This window comes from Pelodiscus sinensis, chromosome 9 (assembly GCF_049634645.1).
Source record: "Pelodiscus sinensis isolate JC-2024 chromosome 9, ASM4963464v1, whole genome shotgun sequence".
In the NCBI taxonomy this organism is placed as follows: Eukaryota; Metazoa; Chordata; order Testudines; family Trionychidae; genus Pelodiscus; species Pelodiscus sinensis.
In genome coordinates this window covers 21,454,175-21,479,814 of record NC_134719.1, presented here as the reverse complement: position 1 = coordinate 21,479,814, position 25,640 = coordinate 21,454,175, and the positions used below count along the sequence as shown (strand labels likewise).

The 25,640-nt window shown below is 39.5% G+C and overlaps 1 protein-coding gene across 2 annotated transcripts in view; it reads left to right on the top strand.

Annotated features, from left to right (window-relative positions):
• The window catches only part of NEGR1 (neuronal growth regulator 1), a 694,269-nt gene extending 678,965 nt beyond the window's left edge, over window positions 1–15,304 (top strand). For both annotated transcript variants that reach the window (XM_006121060.4, XM_006121061.4), the window contains one exon: window positions 14,247–15,304. In XM_006121060.4, coding sequence (XP_006121122.1) covers window positions 14,247–14,371 — 125 coding nt within the window. In that variant the 3' untranslated portion in view covers window positions 14,372–15,304. The remainder of the gene's footprint in view (window positions 1–14,246) is intronic.
• The last annotated feature ends 10,336 nt before the right edge of the window (window positions 15,305–25,640 follow it).

The following is a 25,640-nucleotide window of genomic DNA, read 5'->3' as shown; positions in this document are numbered from 1 at the left end:
ATTGGCACGATTGTATAGAGTAGAGAGTGTTATGAGCCCTGCAGCTGCAGCCAGAAAGCCCTGTAAGGCATTGGATCCTGATCTTTTTAATTTTGGTGATTCTCCTGTATCTCCCAGTTGGAAAGACCGGTTAAAAAAGCAGTTAAGCGAGAGACCTAATGTGTTCTCCACTGAAGAATGGGATGTGGGGTGTGCCCTTAACGTGGAACACACCATTCGTTTGGCAGATGACAGGCCTTTCAGGGAGAGGTCCCGAAGACTGGCACCTGCAGACATTGAGGATGTGAGAAAGCATATCCAAGAACTATTGGAAGCAGGAATAATTTCTGAATCCCGTAGCCCCTATGCATCCCCCATTGTGGTGGTGCGGAAGAAAAATGGGACTGTGCGCATGTGTGTGGACTATCGCACACTGAATAAAAGGACCTTGCATGTTTGTGTTGTGGTTAAATGACCCTTGCCGAGGACGGCAAGAACTTTCGCACAGGGAGAGTGTAACCCCCAAGGAGATTGCTTGGATTCCCGGGGCTTTGTCTGCTGGCAGCTCAGGGAGAGGCACTCTGAGTTTGCCTTGGCTCCCCCTCCCTACCAGGGCCAGAGTCTGCCCGGCAACCCATGGGGAGTGAGATGCCCCTCCCAGGGGGAAGGAGAGACCATTGTTGAGGGGAGTCTGGAGCCAGCCAGGAAAAGGGGAGGACTGAGTGTGTGGGAGCTAGTAAGCCCCAGGCCTGCATGCAGGGTTCCCCCTGAGAGCTAGCCTCTAGGGACCTGAAGGCAGGATCCCTCAGCTGGGTTTATGTCTCCACTGTTGATTCCCAGTTGTGGAGTTTGCTGGGAGGCTTCCCCAGCCAGGCGGAGTTGGCTCTCCAGCTCCCTGGGTGAGAGAGTGCACTGCATGGTCAGCTGGGCTCTAGCAGCAAGTTCAGGGCTGCTGCCTGCTGTGTGGGTCTGGAGGCTGGCCTGGGAGGCTATAGTTTTGAATTTTGGTGCAGTTGTGTGGTCTGCATCTTGAGCCCTGCACCCCTTCACGGTGAGGGGAAATTCTGGGACCGAAGCAGCCTGGTTCCTGCTTGAAGAGGACCCCTGTGAGAAGAGAGCAGCCCCTTTGCAGAGACTGAGTCATCTCTCAACCTGAGGCTCATTCATGGAGTGTGTGAGTGCACCAATTTTTAGTCAGTAAGTCAGGGAATTTGTTTGGGGATTTTATTACCTGCAGCCTATTAAACTGTGGAGGGATTTGCTGCCTTCTCCCATTTGTGAGTCCTTTGGGCTGTACTGGACCTAGTCAGCCCCACTACTAAACCACTGCAGAGAAGGATTGTGTGGTCAACAGTCATCAAGGGCCCCAACAAAGTACGCGTACCAACGGGACACTAACTTCACAGTTGCAGGGCACCGGTGACCCTAAAAATAATGTTTTACCCTGTTCTGTTATAATTGTCTCCTGTTTAATATAATTGTGTTTATTATAGTGTATGTGTTTGTGTTATTTTCTGGGAGTCTCCAACTATCTGACGAATACGTGGGGATTATCCTGGGCTAGAATTTTCCTCCCAAGCTGCCCTGGCAACCCTGCTAGGAAGGAGTGAGGGGGGTGGAGGCACCGCCAAGTACATCAATCAGAAAGAATAAAATTGAGTAGGTGGCGGGATCCAGAAGAACCCAGACCTATCCATCCGAACCTGAAAGGAGATTGGCTCTAAAAGAAGGTAACCAGGTGGAGAGGGGGCGCTACACATGTTTGCCTACACAGTCACTGCACTAAAGCACTTTGGGAATATCCTGGATATAAAAGGAGTTATAGAAACCATATCTTGTTTTAGTCTCTTACGAATGAGCAATTAAATAAATAGTGAGCTGCTAATTAGCAACTGAGGGAGGAGGTTAGTTTGTTTATTTGTTTTGTTTTTTTCAGTATTGAATTGATGTGATTTGTCAGCTTTGGAAACTATTAATTTTATCAGTTACTTACCTAAAAATATAATCTTCTTTTTTTATTCCAAGTGTTCTAGTGTCTTTGTATTTATACAATCTGGATATGATTTAATAAGCTTTAAAAAGATAGTGCTGGTTCATACCAAGGAAATCAGATTTACATAATTTTCCACTTGTCTATAGAGCCACAGCGTTCAGATGTCTTTTGCACTGGGGAGACAGTTATAATATGATAAGATGAAATACCACCTACAGTACACTTGATCCTGGTAGCTTGACTTGTGTAATAAATTAAAGGTTGATTTGTCATACTGACTTTTACTATAAACTGCTATTGTAATCCAAGGGCAGAAAGGTAAAAGAGAACCCTCTTTCACTTCTGCCCAAGAAATATTTCAGATTATTCCTACAGGGAGGGCTCAATCCTGCAGTTTTTATGCATGCAAATAAACTAGCCATTACAGGGCTTCTTGAGCAAGTAAAGATTTCTAGACTGGGACTTAATTTTGTCTTTTTATATATTTATTTTATTAACTGAAACTTAGGAAGTAAAAGTGACGTTTTGTTCATGTCTGTCGTGCTCCATGTAATTAGATTGATGTGAATTGAAAATAGGCAAGAGTGTGGCAGCTGTGTCTCAGATTTCTTTACAAGGAAACTAGGGAAATATTTCATTATTGCTGTTCAAAATGTACTTAGATTCCAGATTCTCGGGACAGGAGTACGAAGCAGACTACTAAATGTAGTGAACCCTTCAGTCTTCCTTTATTCTCCATTTATGTTATTTCTTCTCTTTTTTCAGGTATTATAGTTTCAGGCCTTATAGTTTTTAGTGATTTTTAGTGAAAGAACCATTGTTACTATACAGTATAGTATTTATGTAGAACCACCGGTGTACATGGTATAAGCAGCCAAAGCAAGGACAGTTGCACTGAAGGGAGAGAGTGAAAGAGGGCCCAGCTGGGGTCACTGCTCCCTTCTTCCTCTCCCCCCAGCATCTTCTCTGGACACAGAAATGTTCAGGGAAAGAGCCTACTCAGTCACGCGCTGGAAGACTAGGACATAGGTTGTATGTCCATTCCCCATCCTTCCCACTATGTGGCGTTGTGGGAGGAGGGACTGACTGCAGGAGGAGCCAATCAGAGACTCCAGGTGATAGAAGCAGCTAAAGCAAGAACTTCAGGACATTCAGAAAATGTTTTTGAAGTTTTGTCTGGACTTTTTCTGCCCTATATTGATTAGCTGTTTGCTCTAATCATCTCCCTCTCCCACTCTCACAACTTCGCTCATGCTCTTCCCTTCTTCCCTACCCTATACGCCTCAGTCCTCTTCATTTCAATGTCATCTCTCCCTTTACCATTCTTTCTATTTTGCATTTCCCTAATGGGCTCTACATTAAAACCAAAACAAAATCTTGGCACTAACATGCCGTGTGCTGCCAGCATATTATTCAGTCTGCTGGTGTGTTCTACCTTTCCCCTACTCTGTGTTTGTCTTATCCATTTAGATTAAAAAATTATTAGAGACTCTATTTTTGTACAGGCCTAACATCATCTTCATTGGTTATTAGGCACTGTGGTAATAAATATGGTAATAATGGTGCTTTACAAGCAAATAAAAGACTGATGCCCCAAATGAGCTTTCAATCTGTGAATCCAAGTGCAGTTACTACCAAGTGCAGAGCTTACTTTCATGAAGGGACCCTTCTGTTCTCATCTGTTCAGAGTCTCATAGCATCCTCATTACCATAGCATCTGAGTTGTGCTCCCTGTCAGGACTCGACCTGGGCCAGGGAAGTTAGTGATCCAGCCAGTGGACCAAATTTGTTGATGAATCTTGGTCACATGCCATCTGAGGTATGTTGTGCATACACTAAGAAAAAGTGTCTTCTAGAACTCCAATAAGCAATGAGACTAGCATTCATCATGTAATTTTTTTTCTCCTATTTTTCACTCCAGAAGTATAGACTAGATGAAAACATTTACCCAGCATTGTTGGACCCTTCAGGGAAGAGGGCTGGGGGGGGAGGGGGAAGGTGCAGGAGTCAAGGTAGGAGATTGGGGATGTGTGGGACTCAGGGCAGGGTGATGGGGATGTGGGAGTGCAGGAGTCAGGGCAATGATTGGGGATGCAGAAGTCAGGGCATGGAGTTGGGAGGTGGGGAAGGCTCAGGACAGGAGGTGGGAGCAACCTGGCTACTGGCTGCTCTATGGGGCAGGCTGGGGCCATGCTGTCCAGGTGGCAGCTGCTGCCCTGGGCCAGGCCACTGTGGCAGGGGCCATGCTGCCTGGCTAGAGGAAGCTCTTCTGGGTAGGTCTGAATGGCAGAATCCAGATGTTTGAGGCAGTTTTACAACATGTAGAGCATGGATGGGGAACCTGAGGCCTGGGGACCAGGTGCATCACCCAGCTTGCCTGGATCCTGCCTTCAAGGCTCAGGGCTCCCTCTCCCCCAGCACTGTGGAGTCTGTGCTAGCACTCCAGACCCCACCCCATCCCACTGCAGAGCTGGAGCACAGAACATCTACTATGTTGCCCCCCCACCATGCTCTGGTGTGCGAGGGGAATGTGGGGAGTATCTTTATCCTTCTCAGTTGAGGGCCACATCAGTGCGGGTTTGGGGGTTTTCTTTGTTTCTCACTTGTGTGTGGCCCTCGACCCAAGAAAGGTTCCTCACCCCGGAATGTTGCAGAGTTTCCTCCAGAGCTTTGGAGTGGCTCCCAAGAAATCTCTGTCTCCTGTACAAATGAGGTTTATCCTTGCTGTATACAGCTCTGTGGTACCTCAAGGGCAGAGCTGTTGACCACAGTCCTAGTCCCAGAGCTACAGGAGATCTAGGTATTCTGGGTCCAGTCCATTGAGTGCTTTGAACATGAGGATTGAAACCTTGAATTTGACTCTTTTTTGTGGGTGTCTGGTGTAGAGGGAGGAGGATTAGTTTTAATGTGTTTGTGTAGGCCTGTATTGCTGCAGAGATGTGCTGTTACATTCTGCACTAGCTGGAGTTTTCCTAAGGACTGATGATTTCATGCCTACTTATATTGCAGTGCTACTATAATCCATCAAGGAGATGATGAAGGCATAAATTACTGAAGCCAGGTCATCATTTGTCAGAATTGAATAGAATCACCAAACCAAACAGATATACTAGAAAGTGTAACTCCCAGACTCTGTGTGAGAGCTCAGTGTCAAGGAAGAAAGCAGCGTACTCCTAAATTATGGACTGATTTAATCAAAAGTGAATATGTATCTTCAACACAAGGAGAGTGCACCATGGCTGGGAACTCCTCCAAGCAGTTCCCTTTACCAACCAGTGTAAACTCCAACTTGCATGGATGCAGCATCAACTAGTTGTTCTTCTTCTGTATGTTATCTGTGTGTTCTTGGCACATGAATCATGTCTTCTTGCTAGTTGTAATTGTGGTTGCATGTAGGTGTTGAATAGGAATGGAGAATGCCTTATGTTACGCCTAGAGGTGGAGGAGCAGTTTCTCATGACTCTTTGGGTGTATCCCTCCGTGCAGTCCCCTGGTTAGCTCAGTGGGGCTATTGTGGATAATAACCTATATGCTTGACAGAAAGTTTCTGCAGAAATTGGTACTAATTAGAATCTACAATTTAAAGGCTGGATTCTGAGCAGGGACTGCTTGGATGAGTAAGTGCTGCTCAGCAAAAGGGCCGCACAATCAGGTCTTAAATTTAAATGCCAAAACAGCTTTGAGATGAGTGGTAAATCAAAGAGCACAGGGTCCAGGTACAATCATAGGATGACTGGAATTGTATTGTTTGTTGTAGTGGAGTGATTTTTTTAAACGTACTCATTCACGGAAGACCATTGAATGTTAAGTATGGTGTAGTTTATTTTCAGTGTGTGCTTTTGGCATTCAACTGCTGTGAAATCTGTCAGATTTATGAAAAGAAAATCTTGAAATGTGATGGATTGTCATTTAGGATTATGGGCTAGATTCACCAAAAGTGGTGCAGAAATGTCTAAATTACTTCCCCAGGACAGATAAGCAATGATACTACCTTTAAAAAAAATAAAATTGTTTATTTTTTAAACAATTAACAAAACTATCCAAAGCCCAAGATTTGGTGGTGATGGGGGACTTCAACTATCCAGACATATGTTGGGAAACTAACACAGCGGGGCACAGGCTATCCAATAAGTTTCTGGACTTCATTGGAGACAACTTTCTGTTTCAGAAGGTTGAAAAGCTACCAGAGGAGAAGCTGTTCTGGATTTGGTTTTAACAAATAGGAACTAGTTGAGAACTTGAAAGTGGAAGACAGTATAGGGGACAGTGATCATGAAATAATAGAGTTCATGATCTTAAGGAAAGGTAGAAGGGAGACCAGCACAATTGAGGTAATGGATTTCAGGAAGGCAGATTTTGATAAGCTCAGAGAACTTGTAGGTAAGGTCCCATGGGAAGCAAGACTGAAGGGAAAAACAACTGAGGAGAGTTGGAAGTATTTCAAAGGGACGTTGTTAAGGGCCCAAAAGCAAACAATTCCGCTGTGTAGGAAAGATAGAAAATATGGCAAAAGACCAGCTTGGCTTAACAAGGAGATCTTGCACGATCTCAAAATAAAAAAGGAGTCTCATAAAAAATGGAAACTAGGACAACTAACAAAGGATGAATATAGGCAAGCAACACGGGAATGCAGGGGCAAGATTGGAAAGGCAAAGGCACAAAATGAGATTAAACTAGCTACAGGCATAAAGGGAAACAAGAAGACCTTTTATAAATACATTAGAAGCAAAAGGAAGACCAAGGACAGGGTAGGCCCACTGCTTAGTGAGGAGGGAGAAGCAGTAACAGGAAACTTGGAAATGGCGGAGATGCTCAATGACGTCTTTGTTTCGGTCTTCACCGAGAAGTCTGGAGGTGTGCCTAACGTAGTGAATTCAAGCAGAGAGAGGGTAAGTTTAGAAGATAGGATACACAAAGAACAAGTTAAAAATCACTTAGGAAAGTTAGATGTCAGCAAGTCACCAGGTCCTGAGGAAATGCATCCCAGGATACTCAAGGAGCTGATAGAGGAGGTATCTGAGCCTTTAGCTATGATTTTTGAAAAATCATGGCAGACAGGGGAGATTCCAGAAGACTGGAAAAGGGCAAATATTGTGCCCATCTATAAAAAGGGGAATAAGAACAACCCAGGAAACTACAGACCGGTCAGTTTAACGTCTGTCCCAGGGAAGATAATGGAGCAGGTAATTAAGGAAATCATATGCAAATACTTGGAAGGTAATAAAGTGATAGGGAATAGCCAGCATGGGTTTGTGAAGAACAAGACATGCCAAACTAATCTGATAGCTTTCTTTGATAGGATAACGAGCCTTGTGGATAAGGGAGAAGCGGTGGATGTCATATACCTAGACTTTAGTAAGGCATTTGATACCGTCTCGCATGATATTCTTATTGATAAACTAGGCAAATATTACTTAGATAGGGCCACGATAAGGTGGGTGCATAATTGGCTGGATAACCGTAGTCAGAGAGTTGTTGTTAACGGTGCTAACTCCTGCTGGAAAGGGATAGCAAGTGGAGTTCCGCAAGGGTCTGTTTTGGGACCCGTACTGTTCAATATCTTCATCAATGATGTAGATATTGGGATAAAGAGTACGCTTATTAAGTTTGCAGATTATACCAAACTGGGTGGGGTTGCAACTTCTTTGGAGGATAGGGACATAATTCAAAATGACCTTAGCAAGTTAGAGAAATGGTCAGAGGTAAACAGGATGAGGTTTAATAAAGAGAAATGCAAAGTGCTCCACTTAGGAAGGAACAATCAGTTCCATGCATACAAGATGGGAAGCGACTGTCTAGGAAGGAGCATGGCGGAAAGGGATCTAGGGGTCATAGTGGATCACAAGTTGAATATGAATCAACAGTGTGATGCTGTTGCAAAAAAAGCAAATATGATTCTAGGTTGTATCAACAGGTGTGTTGTAAGCAAAACTCATGAAGTCATTCTGCCGCTCTACTCTGCACTAGTTAGGCCTCAGCTGGAGTACTGTGTCCAGTTCTGGGCGCCACATTTCAAGAAAGATGTGGAGAAATTGGAAAGGGTACAGAGAAGAGCGACAAGAATGATTAAAGGTTTAGAGAACATGACCTATGAAGCCAGGCTTCGTGAACTGGGCTTGTTTAGTTTGAAAAAAAGAAGATTAAGGGGGGACATGATAGCGGTTTTCAAATATCTAAAAGGGTGTCACAAGGAGGAAGGAGAAAATTTGTTCCTCTTGGTTACTGAGGACAGGACAAGGAGTAATGGGCTTAAAGTGCAGCAGGGGAGGTTTAGATTGGACATTAGGAAAAAATTCCTAACTGTCAGGGTGGTCAAATATTGGAATAAATTGCCAAGGGAGGTGGTGGAATCTCCCTCTCTAGAGATATTTAAGAACAGGTTAGATAGACATCTGTCAGGGATGGTGTAGACAGAGCTTGGTCCTGCCTTGAGGACGGGGGGCAGGACTCGATGACCTCTCGAGGTCCCTTCCAGTCCTATTATTCTATGATTCTATGATTCTATGATCTGCCAGAACGTCCTTGGCCATGGAAGCTGCTAAGAAGATGCACTAACAAAAAATGGCAATCCTTCACTATCTCAGCTATGCCTCTTGCCAGCCAGTGCTGCCTATGATTTTAGGCTGTTCAGTCACATAAAGCACACCCCACCCCAGCAGAGGAGGAGAGGTAGCCATGTCTCTGTTGCCGCCTATATTCTTGGCAGAATTTCTTTGGCCAGAACCCTATGCTAAGGGTTAGACCAGCATGAAGCTACATAATCTAACTGTAGATGTTCATTAGTACCGCTATTTATCAATATTACTGCATGCCAGAAAGTTAAAATACTGTGGAAAGTTATTTCTAATTAAGGTGCAGAGAAGTACAGTAGTGCCTTGTGTCATCTCCTTTTTTATTCAAAGATTATTTTCCTGATGTTTGAATAGTTGAGATCTTAGAATTATAGGTTATTTTATGTAATCCTGTGCTTTAAGCAGGTAAAAACCTTGACTAGATATACATGTAAGTTTAAATGTTTAAGGCATTGTTCAGGTAAGCATCCAAAAGTTGATGTTTATTGATAAGCTCCTAGGGCTACAAAATTAACTATGACAAAAATAGACGTTGACCAGGGCCTGAATGGCTGGAAGAGAAATGAATACTTACTACATATTTCAGAAACTTCAAGAAAAAGTTTGTTTCCTGCATTTGAAATAGCCTGGCAATGCCATCCAATTGATCACTGTCATTATAAGACTTGTTATTTCTGTGGCGTGTTTATGTATAGCTATCAAATTGTTATATTGCATTAGTTGAATTTGATAATTCCAGCTGCTGGACCCATTTATCTAAGTTGCAGATGTTTATAATAACCACACATAATATCTCTGATACAGTCTTAATGATGTACACGCCTCTGTTGCTCCTCATTAGCATCAATTCACAGACTTAAAAGAGAAAAAAATACAGAATTTAGAATTAAAGGAGGTTTGTCCTAGTATAGACAATTCAACAATATCTCAAAAGGGCTGTAACCAAACAGAAAATGAATGGGTCTTAGATACTAAGAAGACGTGTAGATCTACAAGTATGTTTTGTGAAGGAGAAAATCGGGTTAGACATAGGACAATAATAGGGGTTTCTGCATTCTCTTTCTGTTGAAAAGATTATTCTGTTTTGTTACTTATGTTTCCATTAGCAATTTGTTTTCCCAGTTGCCAGTAAATACTTTCTTACCATTTACCAAGTACTGTATGCTGGTATTAACATTAACATCAGAATAGTACCAAGGTGAAAGAGTAATTTTACTGGGAATATTATAAAACTCTCTGCAGCATGTTCCAGATCTAGCAGGTCTAAGATCTCCAAGGACATGCCATTCAGTAAAATTAGCAAGATATAGTACTGAATAAAAATACCTGAAACAATAGTAGTAATGAGACACAAATCAGTTTTCTGCTATGTCTGCATTTGCAAGACAGTCTATTAAAACAAATATAACAGAAACTAACTGGTCTAAAATGTAAGTTGGTAGATAAATAGAAAAAATATTTGTGTACATATAGGAAAACTTATAGATGCTAAGGCAGGCTAAACTTTCCAGATCGCTCTGTGACAAAAACACTCACCAGATCTGGAAAAAACATTTGGTGGGTTGTTCCTATTGTCAGGGTCAGTAACAGAAGTGGAAGAACACCAAGAAATAATAGATTTTGTAATTATTCACTTTCCATTTTTCTCAATAATTCTTGGCATTTCTTGGTTGGAGTGGCATGACCCATGTATCCCCTGGTGGAGGAGGACCCATGTGTTAGCTCACAGGGACAGGGCCCAACAGGGTTGTGGATTTGCTTCAAGACAGTGTCGATTAGAGACAGATAGTTGCTTTTATGACTCTTACCACACCATTACAGGCTTAATACTGCCAGATGGTTACACAGCTACTGCAAAGTAATGCACCAATAAGCATAGGTAGAGTAATGTATAAAAGAGTAAGTAACAGGCACTTGGAAATGCTTACGCCCCTTCAGTCCTGCAGGGAGTCCCATTCCGGTCACCTCGCTCCCAGCCAGTAGGCTCCAGCTAGGGGGATTCGGGGCACCCTTCAAGGTCTAGGTCCCTTTAGAGACTCAATGTGCACGGGACTTCTTAAACTAGTTATACTACAGTTGTTTATTGGGAGTGCACGTACTTGGCTCAACACCATTCTTATTACTTTCATGAGCTGAGATGGAGGTCAAACTTGTTTACTGCTCAGTAGTTTCCCAGCTCAAAGCATGGATTAAAGCTGATAAAGCCCAGCTGCTGTTTGGGCTTGTAGGGTCCCAGGTTATGCTAAGCTGGGTACAGCAGGGATAGAAATTTCCATCCCAGGCCTGCTAAGCTGCAGGACCTTTTATACTTTGGAGTATTTACCTTCAAGATGCTGAGTGCGAGTAGCAAGGTGAATGGAATGAAGAGAACAATCTATAGAATGGTACAGGAAGCTGGCAAAGAGCAGATTGACAATACATTTGTAGACGCACAAGAAATCTACAGATAAACTTACTGTAGCTTGCCAAGCATTGGAATGGTTAGTATAGGATGACTGTGTTAAAGATAAAGAGGAGGCAGCAAGTCCGTCTCGTGTTGAATAGTACACTATATGTTGTATGCACTACAGATAGGCCTGTTGTAATCAATGAGGCTGTTGTTAGGTAAGGTGTTACCCATTGTGAGTAAGGAGATCCTAAGATATTAGGATGTAAGGAGGACTATTAAAGGGAAGTGGAGGGGAAATAGGCAGTAACTAAACAAATGAAATATTCAAAACAATATGTTTTTCATTAACCTATTTAGAAACTTCATGATTTGTAACATTATTACTGTAAATTCTCCATTACTTTCCCCAAAACTAAGTATTAAATATACACTCCTAATGATGTGAAAAATAACAATACATAAGAAAATAAAAATGAATGAGTATATTAACTTTTCTTTATTTTTTCATAACTATCCAGTAATCCCAGGTTTGGGATGCCAAGATCCTTTTGCTAGACCAAGGAATAGTGTTTATGCACATATATTAATTAAATATCATGAGACTTGAGGCAACAAAAGCATTCAGAATCCACAAATAGATAAGATCATAAAGCCAAAAATGTACGTTTTCTGTCTGTCCCACATACAGCACTGGAAATGTTTGAGTAAACTAATAATTATTAATTTTCCCCTATATGAAAATGGCTTTTTCTTTTTCATCACTAAGGAGTAATTAAGCTAAAAGACAGATTGAGTCAGTGAAAATGGGCACATCTTCGGGAAAAAACAAATAATCATGACAACGTAAAGATTCAGTTTCAGGGGACTCAAAGAGCCTTGAACTGTATAAAAGCAAATTGTAATACCACATAGTGTCTAATACATAGAATAAGGCCCTTACCTTCAAATATTCTTCAGAAGAAAAAAACTATCTTGTATTACCTAATAATATGACATTTTCTCAGTTTTACTATCGCTTCTCATTTTTGTTTATTTAATTTTATTGAATTCAGTTACAAATAAATTGTACTTATAAAAACAAAAAAAACAACATGAGTATTTACATGTGGACATCTGGAGGAAAATTTACTTCAGTGCTACAAGCACAATCCTAGAATACTGCTTCTTCTTCTTCATCATCATCATCATCATTTTTGTCATCTTCTTCAAATTTTGAATTTCTGGGATATAATCATATCTAAAAGAATAATTAGTAGTAGACATCAAAATGCAAGATATCGTACTTAGATTGCTTCTCTCTTTTAAAAGAAATGCCATCTGATTGAAACAAGGGATAATTTAGCATTGCTTTGATTAAAAATAAGATGCCGTGGCCGTATGGTAATAAGAGAAAAATTATGGTCCTGGTTTTGGAAAACACCTAAGAACGTGTTTTAATCCATCCTTATTCAGGACATCATTTAAGCAAGCTTAACTTTATTCAAGTGCTTAAGATCCATTGACTTAAAATCCACATGCTTGAAGGTTGTCCTAAATAGGGAAGTTTTCCTGGGTTAGAGACTGTATCAAGATGTGATGTAAGGTAACACAAGTCTTTTAGTAAACTGTAATTTCCTTTTCAGCTTTGCAAATTGCAGATATGTCCAAAGGCTCAATCTCTTACTGCTTATGCATTCAAACTGTCTTTGACTTGACTGGGAGCTTTGGTTTCATTCAGAATTCAGAATCCAGATCATACTCTGTATTGTATTAGAAACTAGTAAAAGCCCATATCACAAAAATCTGGTCTGCACTTTGGCACTGATGAAGCTATGAGACACAGACCTGTCAGTATTTGTACACTTATGGAAAGGCTCAGATTTTGCATAGAGAGTTACACATGCATTTTCCATTGATTTCAGCAGCAATGGTGGGTGCAAATCTGAGGGCAGAATTCAACCCATACTGATTATTAAATCAGATTTTGTAGTGGTTGCTATCACATAGTTTTCATATTATTTGTTCCGACGAGCTCATTTTTCTTTATGCTGTACCAGGATTAAAATAATAATGTACAATGACTAATTTTGATATTGTGTTATCTGAAAAGTAAAAGATCCATCTCTTTGTATCAGTTAGAACTGTACAAATAATATGGATATACAGTGGAAAAATGCTTGCAGACTCAGGGATGTCCAGGACGATTTAATACAGGCAGTCCCCGGGTTACATGGATCCGACTTACATCGGATCCCTACTTACAAACGGGGTGAGGCAACCCCGCGCTAGCTGCTTCCCCCCAGCAGACCAGGGAGACGCGAAGCTAGCGCCTCCCCCCCAGCAGACCAGGGAGATGTGGAGCGGCTTTTTTCAGCAGACACCTCAGCTTGAGAATAAAGGACTGAGGGAAGTGAGGTGTGGGAGAATAAAACTGAGCTCTGGAGAAATGTTTGGCTAGTGTTTCCCCTACAATATGTACCAGTTCCAACTTACATACAAATTCAACTTAAGAACAAACCTACAGTCCCTATCTTGTACGTAACCCGGGGACTGCCTGTAGTTCTTTTTCATTTCTAATATTTATGATTTTGTGAAAAGAAGATGGGCACTTTCCAGTTTTCTCTTTCATGCTAATCATGTATTAAATTCCCAAACAAAGTAGCCAGAAAGCAATCAGAAAACATGACTGTATCAAAACCTTTTTTTATTTCTTCCATTGTTGTTCCTTTTAATATACTATTGTATTTTTTTATTCTATTTGGAATGTAGTCATTATAACTATAATATTCACTGAGATGTTAAAATGGAGGATGACAATATATATTAGTATTAAGAAAAGGTGAAACAAAATCATTTTTAAAGAGAGTGAAAATAAACATAGGTCCTCTGAGCGAGAAATAAATTTCAGACTTTGATGTCTAACATTATGTATGTAAATGTAAATTTAGGCACCTGATTCAATGATCTGATCTTCAGCAGTGCTGAGCAACCCAACTTCCATTGACTTCCACAACTTCAGCATATCTGAATACTAGGTCATTGATTCAGATGTCTACACGAGGATGCAAATGCCTAATTTTAGGCATCCACATTTGAAAGTGTGGGTGGTTATAATTATTTATTGTTCTAGGTAAAATGAAAGAATAGACATGATCAGTTTTATTTTGTAGCATCTTTCTGTCTTCCAGCTACATTTTCCAGTTATCTTCTAGTTTCATATTGAGCATGCCTGAGACAGAAAGAAAAATGCAAAGATTTCATGATTAATATAAAATAAAAGAATTGGGGATGAGCAACAGAAATATTTACTTAATGTTTATTCTTTTCTTTCCAGCTCCAAGTACAGCCCAGTATGGGATTACCGGTGGAGCTGAAGTTCTGTTCTCCTGCTGGTACCTTGTGTTGACACTATCCTCTTTCACTAGCATATTCTACCTGAAGAACATCATTCTACAATAAATATAAAGAGCCATCAAAGGCTTTTAAGGATTCTCTGAAAGTGCTGATGACTGGAGCCAATCTGGTAGAGTTTGTTAAAAGCAGCGTGGGATATAATCAGCAGTGCTTACATGGGGATGATCGCCTTCTGTAGAATTGCTCATTATGTAAATACTTTAATTCTACTCCTTTTTTTTGATTAGCTGCATTACCTTGTGAAGCAGTACACATTGTCCTTTTTTTAAGACGTGAAAGCTCTGAAATTACTTTTAGAGGCTATTAATTGTGATTTCATGTTTGTAATCTACAAGTTTTCAAAACCATTCAGTCATGGTCTGCTGAGTTGCAGACTGTAGTTTACAAAAAAAAATATTGCAGTGAAAATGTGATTCTTTAAGGCTGCAATACAAGCATTCCATTCCCTCTTTCGATAAGATTCTATCCACATTTATTCAAAAGCATTTTTATTTAAAAAAAAATCAAGTAATATTGCCTTCAAAACATTTCTTCAAAATATAACACATATCTCGATTTTCTTCTAGCATGATATTCAGGTTTCAAGAATGAGCCTTGTAATATGACTGCATTATGCAGTTTGGCTTCCCCCACTCCCTGTAAATTCAGCATGGGTGTGCCTTCATAAAATACTACTCTCTTCCTCTTCAACAATTCTGGAATGTGTTTTGGTAAATGACAAAATGTAAATTTGAGCGTACAGTATCTCCATTTGAGGACAAAGATGCTCTTGGTTTAAAAATAATATCTTCTCTTCCACCTCCAGTAGGGGAATGGAACTGCTCCAAACTCTGCCCACAACTAGACAACATGGTATTTTTTAACAAATGAACCAAGATTTGCTTAGGTATAGTTCCCTTATTTGTTTCCTGCTAGTGTAAATTTTGTTTGAAAAGCAAGTTTTTCCAGTACAAAATACAGCACAACTTTCTTAAGAGACTTCTTGTGAATGTAGCACTTTTTTATTTCATTGCTCTACATCAGAACATTTAAAAGGCTGTATGTGTGAGAGATTGACAGTCCCTTTTTATTACTGGTCAATACTCCATGGAATAGTATTCTTGCACTTGGGTTGTAGTGTCTCAGCTAACTTGGCAATGATACTTTCATTGCAGAATGTTTTTAAATCTCAGATAGCTGATAACATAGGAAGCACTGGACATACATTTAGTACAAATGTATTTAAAAACAAGTGGTGCCAATAACTATATTTTGGTGCATCTTCAAATGCTGGCACATTGCATCTTAACTGACAGAATTTCATTAATAAGTTGCTAATATTGTATCAATATTTTATCAGAACATTTAATTTCACCTTTCACAAATGGCTCTTGCGATCACTACATATAGCATTGAGTCCAAGAGGAATTATGCCTTAGTAAACAATTGGATCCTAAAATAGCAAATTTTATTTCTATGGCTATGAAAGAGTAGTAGTAGTAGTAGTTATTGTTGTTGTTTTTGTTGTTTTAAAATAGCCTCTAATTTTGCTGACACAATTTTGTGCTCCCAATTTATTGTGCAATAATGCTGTAAATTAATTATGAGCACTAAGTTACACCTGCAAAAGTGGTGGCTAAGATGAAGTCCCTTTAAAAATGTGATGTATTATGAAAGTTGACCATACAGAGTTCAGTACATTACCCACTGCTGTTGGTACAAAGATACACACTGACTTCAATGAAATTGGATTGGGCCCGATACAGTAAGAGCCACTGGTGATAAGAATTTCTATTTAAGACATTTAATTATAGTATAAAATTATCCAGCCACTTTTTCAATATATAAACCACAGTAATAATACAAAAACTGTTGCCATCAAAAGTTGGAGTCATTTGCATCAAAAGAAGATTTCTACTGAACACCATATTGCTAATCTGGACACTCCTTTAGTATCACTGAATCACACTCCTAGTCAATCATTTTTTACTACCGTGTTAAGTTCTGTAACTAGCTAGCTGGGTACTATCCATATTCAGCACTTTCAAGTTCATTTTACAAATATCCTATTTTTTTAAAAAACTCAATTTATTAATTTCTTTAGTCACTTGATCAACTGCCCCTTTACTAATATATAAACAAAATACACAGCAAATATGTTCTAATTGCTAAATGAAGCTTGGATAAGGAGCATAAAATAATACACTGACTCCATAAAATGGCAATAATATTTATTGAATCATGCTGTTTGTGTTCCATAAAAATTAGAATACTTCAACTATTCTCTTACACTTGTGTGCTAAGCAGTTTCTATTTTCATAAATATGGCATTTTTAAAAACCTTGAATAACATGATGAAACTTTATTACAGGTTGAACCTTTCTAGTCCAGCACTCTCTGGTCTGGCAATATACAGACACCAGCATGATTTTAGTCAGATGTCCACTTAGCATGGGTGTGGCCAGGTTTCCCACAGCCCTATAAAGTTTGTTTACAACAACCAGTCCTGGCTCTCAGTGTTCTGTGCTGTTGTTTAATTCTAGTTTGCCCTAAATGTTTTCTCAGAGCCCAGTAAGCAGTAGAAGTGTTGGTGATGCTGGTAGACAACATTGATCTCCCGTGGTTCATCAAATTCTCTGGTTCGACACCAATCAGTCTCTAGGGTGATGGACTAGAGAGGTTCAACCTGTAGTTGAGGAAACAGTGTATAAAACAGTATGAACCATACTGTACACTATCCTGACATCCTGATCACTCTTGTATTGCAGTTTTAAAGTGCTAAGCTGTAGAATCCATTCAATAGAAATATGGTGCTGCAGAAAGTATTATATGTCAGTACAGGTTTATGAAGAAAGAAATAGATCAAGGAGATGTTTAACTAGATGCCTCTTCTCATGTGAATTAGGAATTGGTTCTGTACGGTAGCTGGACAAAATTCAACTTTTAGGCTAATTGTTTTCATGAGTACTGACACATGAAATGTGAGGATTCTGGCAACAGAATAGAGAATGGAAACATTTTTATTAAATATGAAAAAATGAAGTATTTACTTTTTTGCATCATGAGAATATTCTTGCCGATAAAAACAATGGAAAATATGGGCCAAATTTTCCACCCAGCCTCTGAATTTGCACTTACAATTTTTGTTACACAGATTGTAGCATGCAAAAACCTACATTTGCAGGTGCAACATTTGTTTCTGCAAACTAGTTACCAAAACATCTACCTGCGCTGCATATTCAAAAGTGATAGTTTGTGTGTGCAAATTCAGAAACGAATCCTGCACACACTTACTGTGCTGAGTAATCCCAATGAAACTACTCACACTGTGTAGAGTTAAACACATTCCTCAGTTTTTTCAGGATTGGGGCCTACTCAATATTGGTCAAATAACATTATTTGCTTTTTTAGGTTAATCTGTTTCATATGGAAACCTGATAATTGTACAGTTTGGGACTTATTGGGACATTCTTTCAACATAGATTGTGCGGACTGTTGCAAATTAAATTGATTGCATTTTACAAAATTGATCATTTAATCTGTGACATATATTTGCTTTCTACCTGATTCTTTCTTAATATATTTTATGCTCATCCAGTTGATACCACTTGCCTTTAAAATTTTAAACATTATATTTATCCCAATAAAAATAATTTATCCAAATAACATTTATCTAAATAAAAATATAGAAAATAAATGAATTTGCTCCAAGCAGTGCAACATTTTTTATCCTAAAACTATCATCCCACACTTAAATGACTAAAGTTTGTAACTCCATAGGTTCCTGAATGTGCAATAGCTCAGGTCTATTAACTATCATTGCATTAATGACAAATATGGGCAATGGTGCTGTAATTACAGTGTTACTGATCATGATTCTTTATTAATATTGAATTTAAGGATGTCTCAGAATTTCTAATACAAACACCATTTCTCAAGAGTTTATAACTTGGCAGGAAAATGTATTCTTCATAACTAGACAGCTTTTTTTAACTTTTCTATATATATTTAGAAAATATGTGGTTTCTTAGATACAGGAGTATTGAAGACATTACATGAAATCTGCTCTTTTGCACATTTTCAGAGTTAGCACTCTAAAAAAATAATGGTAAACATTATGCCTACCAAAATATCCCACATAACTGTATATTAAAGAATGTGTATACCAAAACATGTATTTACCTGGTAAAACAATATGCCTTAAAGCCTAAATATGCATTTACTTCTGAGACTGGCTCTTGCTCTTCCAGTTTGGAGGTAAATAATCCATACTTCACAACCTGACATGGAAGATTTTGTTTCTTAAAAAACAAACAAGTTCATTTTCTTTAAAAATATATTAAACAATTTTAAAGCTCATGCACAAACTAACATGTGAGGAAGTGAAAAGGTAGGATGAAACTCTATTCTGACACTGATCTTCTGAATTGCAGACAAGTCAACTTGTTCTCAGCAATTTATACTGAGAAAATGACAAAAGGTTTAGTGGTTGTCACTGAAACTTTTACATTTGCAAGTAAATATTACAGAATTCCCTAAACTTACTAAAGGAAATGCCATGAATATGGCCATAAGGTACATTAATGCAAGGGCATATGTTAAGATTTGTATAGGTATCACTATGCTCATTTTGAATTTTTCTTCTCTCTCCCACTCGTTGGAGTCCCCTCCAGCTAGCACTATCTCCCTGTTCTTCCCCCAACACATTTCTTTCACCTCCTAAGCCTTCTGGGATAGAGTATCTCCTATTCACTTCCTGGCTCTTTGCTCAGCTTCACTCACTGATCATTTCCTTCTGATTGCTGGCCTAAGAACTGGGTCAAGAAAAAATAGCTGGGGATACAAATCATTCCAGAAGTTTCTGGCAGTTGCAAGGATAGTCATATTAGGAGAGAAGCCTGATAAGGGAGGTATCTGGCAGTAGAGAAATGAGGCAGGGCTATATTTACTGTATGGAGAAGTCCCAGCTGGCCTTACTTCTCAGCTTCCGGAAGCCTTCACTTATTCACAACATTGTACCACCATTGACAGTGGCTCTCCAAAATCCTTAGGGACACATGCAGCTTACGCTGTTTCAGTGCATGAATGTGTGAGAGCAGAATTTACATTTTAGAAAACAATTTATCTGGAAACCCTTAGGGAACTGAGTAGTTAACTTGCATTGTTTTGCATAGTACCACACCAACAGTCTCCACTTTCACACTCTCAAAACCAGGCATGGGGTTAAATACAATACCACATTTCCTAAAAGCCTTTGTAGCAAAAAGCGCTGGCTTGACTGTTGACAGAAAGAAGCTCTACATGCCTCATAAAAGCTGCTTTCTATTGGCAGTAGTGCAAATAGGGCAGTCTGGTCCAGTAGGTGAAACCACTGAAGGCACATCTATACTTACCAGTGGGTCGACTCTTTGGGGGTTGATCTTCTGGTGTATGATTTAGGGCAGTTCCCGCTGGTATCTGTACTCCTCACATTTACAAGGAGTAAGTGAAGCCAACGGGGACATTTGCTCCCATTGGCCTCCCACTGTGACCCCTGCCTGGGGTCTGTCAGCAAAAGTTTCTGCCACAGCAGATGTAGAACAGAGGCCCCCTCCCAGGTAATGTGGAATGGACATGGATCATGAAGAGGACATAAGGAGAATGCAGGAGTCCTGGTTTGGGAGATAGGGTAGAGTTGCTTGGGGGGGATACATGGGGAGGTTATATGCCTCCCCCACCCCCTTGTGTCATTCACATGAGTGCCATGTACTGGCCAGAAATTATTTCCACTTACATCAATGCTGCCAGGTAACAGCCTCATGATGTTAACTGAGGTAATATGTAATCAGCTGACTCAGCCATTCTATCTTCTCTGAATGCCACACCAACAGTGTTGAAAATGTACTGAGCATGCTTTGTGCATCCTCAGGTGTCCTTATATTAGGTGGACATTCCTTTTGTTGATGAATATTGAGCCTGCTAGGGAAGATGTGTAGAAAGGAAGTTTGGTCTGATGTGATTGAATTCTGACAACAGGAGTGAGCACATTGTCGAAAGATTGCTCCTCTGCCCCTCCTCCCCCATAATAAAATAGTGCTGCGAGGAAGCGATGATAGGATGTCCCAAACCACACCTCACCAGCATCTGAGATGGGGATAGATATGGCTCATGTTGCAAAGAGAAATATTTTTAATTATTTGACAAATTGGGTCTTAGACCAGAGACTTGGTTTCTCTCAGTCTTCTGTGAGGCTGCACAGCACTAGGACAGAGGTTTTCAAACTTGGGTCGCAGACCCATCAGGGATTGCATGCTACTTCCTGCAGTTCCCCTTGGCTGGAAATGGCTGTGGAGCTTTAGAGTAAACAAAGCATTGCAGGCCCACCAGGGGCTTTCTCTGGTGGGTCCAAGATCCAGGTTTGAAAACCCCTTCTCTAGGATGGTTGTAATTTCCTCAGACTGTGACACCTAGCTGGAGGTAGATAGATGGATTATTGTTGGTAGAGAGTTGTGGAATGGTTCCCACCTCTAAGCTACATAACTATCCTCAAGCTTTTTAGTTTATGCAGTTTTCTCCCTTTGCACTGCAGAACTTATCACCTGAACAGAAGCTAGTACAGTAAAACCTGTCTTATCCGGCACGCTCGGGGATTAGGGCATTCCAGTTATCTAAAAATTCTGGTTATCCGAGGGTCCCTTTTTGGAGCTGCACTGTAGGGGCCGCCAGCTGCCCGGCCCAGCTGCCAGCTGGCCAGATCATAGCAGCGTGCCGTGAGGCTGCGCCCAGCCTTTCACCGGCCGGATCAAAGCTCTGGGGCACACCACGCCCCTAGGAAATTTGCCGGTTTCTAAAGTTTTCCAAATAGTTAAGTGCTGGATAGTGCAGGTTTTACTGTACAATCTTAACTTTTCTGGCTGTGTCAGAATTTGTCACAATTTTTATTCACCCACAGAGAATAGAAGTTGTGAAGTGAATACTTCAGTTTGACTGGACTTCACATTCATTACACATTAATTGAAACTTTAAATGCACTTAAAATGTGTTAAGTCTGCAAACAATTCAATCACTGCATCTCTATCACTGAAAATTAATATGTTTAGGCATATGAGATTTCCCTATGTCACCATCACTGCTGAGCACTAATTACTAGATGCACATTTGTTTTTACTCTAATACTTTTACTTTCTGTTAACCATATGCCTAATTTCTAGTGTGAAGGCTTTTCCACTTTGCGAAGTTCTTCTTCTGCGATAAAATTTAGATTCATTTGATATTTCCTATAAACCAGAGATGAATCACAACTAAAATACAGATGCCCTATATTAGAATTTAAAATATCTTAGCAGCTCACCTCCCCCATGTTTCAGTAGGACCATGTGTAAACCTATATTTTAAACAAGATTTGGGGACAGATTCTCATCCCTCCTACGGCTGTTTTATATCTCTCCATTGAAACAAAGAAACCATAAAGGTGTTGGATCCAGGCCTTTGAGGATTCCAACTGGAAGGGGAATTGCTGAGTGATTGTAGAACACTTTTAAGCTATCTACTACCCCATCCCTGCTACAGTAACATTCTGACACCTTGGCTAATGGAATGACCTCTAGCGAACATTCTAATTCATGACAGGAGACATCTCCATGATTGGGTGAATGCAAAGATGACAAAGTTACCTAGTGCTTTGATCTTGCTCTGAGCATAGCTCCACCCAACCAGAGAATTTGGCCCTTAATCTTGATGAACAATAACAATGTAAAAAAAAGTGAAAATAATGTAGAAGCCATCGATCTACTTGCAATCGATGTTCATCTATTCATATTTCTTTTATTCACCTTCTTTGAGAACTATGAAAGCTGATAAAAGTGAAACCTCCAGAAGTAAAATAGATTACATTTCTGCAGCAAAACATGGAATTTAAAGACAGGAAAGAAGATGATATTGTAAAGTTAATGACAATAAGGCCACATGAATTTCCTCAGAAATGTTTTAAATATGTGAATATTCATTATCCCATCACTGCCTTTTTACAGACTGCCAGCTAAATAAATGCCTGTAATGATATATACATTAGATTTAGTGTCCAGAGGGCTAAGAAGTCTGTTTTCCCCTAATGAACATCTATCTTCTTTATTAATTTCCAACCAACAGCAAAGCACAATTTATACATTACAAAATGTGAAATATGTGCAATAACAAGCTTTCCACTTAACAAATCCATTACAGTCGTAAGTGCACAACTTCCATTAACCTTAAAGGCAGCTACTTAAATGTGACTCTCAAGTGAGGACTTCAGTTGACACTGATTTTGCCTTTTTGTATATTTCCAGTTGTGGAAAGGGTTAAAGCATCTCTTTTCCAGTTTTGGGGTTTTAGCTTGTCCCTCTTTCCCCCAGTATAAAAATACTCTTTTTTTCTCTTCTGGAAGATTAATTTAACTTCTACGATACTAGTCATTTAGATATGCTTAACATTTTTGAGGTATCACTTGAGGTAGTGATACTTCATCAACTAAATACAAATGAGAGAGGTAAAACATTCCGGGAAGCTACAGTAAAAGTTGGCCAGTCTGCTTCCACTTAATGCTAATGAGGCAGTTTCTTGTAAAAATTCCAACTTGATAGACACTACAGGAGGTAGCATGGTTCATTAGGCTACAAAAGCTTTAAAATGTTAAAAGGACTGGTTTTCCTCCCTCATTTCAAGTGATTTGCTAAAAGCATTGGGATGTTCCACTGTGGATCTTTGAATTCACTATTACCTTCATTAATTTTGACCTTTTTACATTTAGAAAAAAGTTAACTTTAGGATAAGCCACTGTAAATTCCCTTCCCCACAGCAACTGGAAATGGCTTCAAAGCGGAAGAGATTATATGAGTTTCGTACAGTAAAGCAATGGGGCTTGTTTTCCAATATATTCTGCCTATAAATCGAGATAATTTGCTAAAAATTAAAGACTATAAATTGCATTTGAATGTGTTTAAATTGCCTTTAACCTCTGTGTATAAATCCATTGGGTCTTTTTACCTGTGTACTCAGGAGGAGTAGAAAAACAAACTGGATTATGCTAGTTCTATGACCTGACATCCTGCCTAAAACACACTTGAGCAGTGACCTAAGAAAAATGTGGTCAATGGCTCTTCTATAGATGCTCCTTTAGAAAGTGATGCCTTTGATTTTAAGCTGCTTTAGCTGGTGTCTGTCAAAAATTCTCTCATTGCTTTCAGTGATCTGGAAAATAAGCTTGCAAGCCAGCCATGTGGAGTTCAGGATAATTTAAAATAATAAAAAAAAATTACACCGCACACTTGACACATTCTTCTGAAGTTTTATTCTAAGACATTTGCATAAATAGTATCTTGTGCCACAGTTAATCAAGCAGACACATGCTTAAACCACAGGTGAGCAAAAAGCTTGATTATTATTTTTAAGATTTTATGAAACCATTCTATAGACATGAAAACAGGAGAATCCTGGAGATGCTTTTTAATCTGTATAGTGTTGTTTAACTGTAACTCTGTGTTCTGCCAGTGTTATAAGTATTCAGGTTTCGTGGCGATTAAAGCAGATTGGAAAATGTTCATGACAACACAATTTTGGCAAAAAATTAGAACTAGAATTTTTCACAGTCTCCCCTCCTCTTATTTTCTGACCAATTCTAGTGATTGCAATGTACATAGAAAGACAAATCAGGTTCACTTGACTCACTCAGAGCCTACGCTTGCTCCCATTGAAGTAAATGCAAGTTTGGCATTAATATTAATGGAAGCAAGATTAGGTCCTGATTGATCTCAATTAATTGAGTTCCATGCATGTGAGGAAGGTTTGGCCTATGTGTTTAATATCTGTCAGGTGCCACTATTAGAAGAGAAAAATAAAGGCCACCAAAGTCCAAAGATTAGGCACCAGAATACAAATATTCTGATTTTTTTCTGAGATTCTGAGTGCTATTAAGTTTGAGTGCTCAGCACCTGTGATCATCAGGCAATGTGTTCGGAGGCCTACATTCAGACTTAGATTTTTAACGTTCAGCACCCAACTTTGCAAGTGATGCCCAGGATAGTTTTTGTTACACATCAACAAGTAGCAAGCTGCTCTGCAGCAGTTATTTATTCAAGGCATATAGGGGGCTTTACACATTGGCTGGATTACAAAGCTGCTAAACTAAGTTTCTGTGGTTTGAACTGTTGTTGTTAAGAGATAGTACAATGGGGTACAAGACTATTTTTCCTGCCTAGATCAGAAGGCTGGGAGCTTGGACACTCTTGGATTGCATTCTAAGCTATAATAATACTTCCCTCCCAGATATGAGACTATATTAAATAGGAGCTGCTCCTAAGATGTGCTGTGAACCCACAATTTCCAGTGAAATTCAGTGAGAGCTGTATGTATCTGGTACCATTTAGTCTCAAATCCTTAATCTCTGGAAAGTCCTTTGAGGTCCTGGGATGAAAAATGCTATAGAAGTGCATATTACTCTTATGTGGTCTGTATCCTATGAAATGATTAGAATTAAAATAAATTGGGGATAGCTTAACATCAAAAGGTTCGAAGGGTTGATTTGCATAATCATCCAATATATCTATTATAATCATCCACTTATCTATTATATGTCCATTACCAGGCACAATTTTTGATACTTCACATTTGCATTCAGACTAAGCAACTTTTCTCATAGTATTTTGGCATTTCAGGTCTTGTAGGAAGTAGGAAGGGCAAATCTAGATGGAAATTAATAGGGAAATAGACATTAGAGTCAACTAAACATTTTTTCAAAATTTGATGTGTCATTTATAATTTCATCCTGATCAGTTTACCCTTCCTTACTATAAAAACAGTAGGGATTTTTCCTGATTTAGTAAAAATACATTTATTTAAAAGCCTGCATATTTTTCATAGAAATGTATATTTTTGGTTTTAGGAAAATAAAATGAAAATGTACATGCTTCATTTAAATCACTATGTAAATGAAATGAAAATGTACATGCTTCATTTAAATCACTATTCTGGAGCAGGGGCAGGAGATGAGGGGTTCAGTGTGCAAGCTACTCTGGGAAGAGAGGATAATCCCAGCCCTCTCTCACCACGCCAACTTGGGGACAGGTAAGAAGCTCCTTTCAATGGCTTTTGACGCTCCAATGGGCACAGACAGGGGAGGGGTGCATGTCCCCCAGCTGGGGCAGGTCCGGATTTATCTGCCCCCTGTGCTCCCCAGCCAGAGTGAGGAATGCAGCAAACTGCACTTTCTCCTCACTCCCTGATGAAGGGAAACAGCCAGCAACATCCCCTTACAAATTGTGGGAGGGAGCTTCAGCCCCCCCCCCCCCCTTAAAGAATGCTTGCAGAATGGGAGACTCAG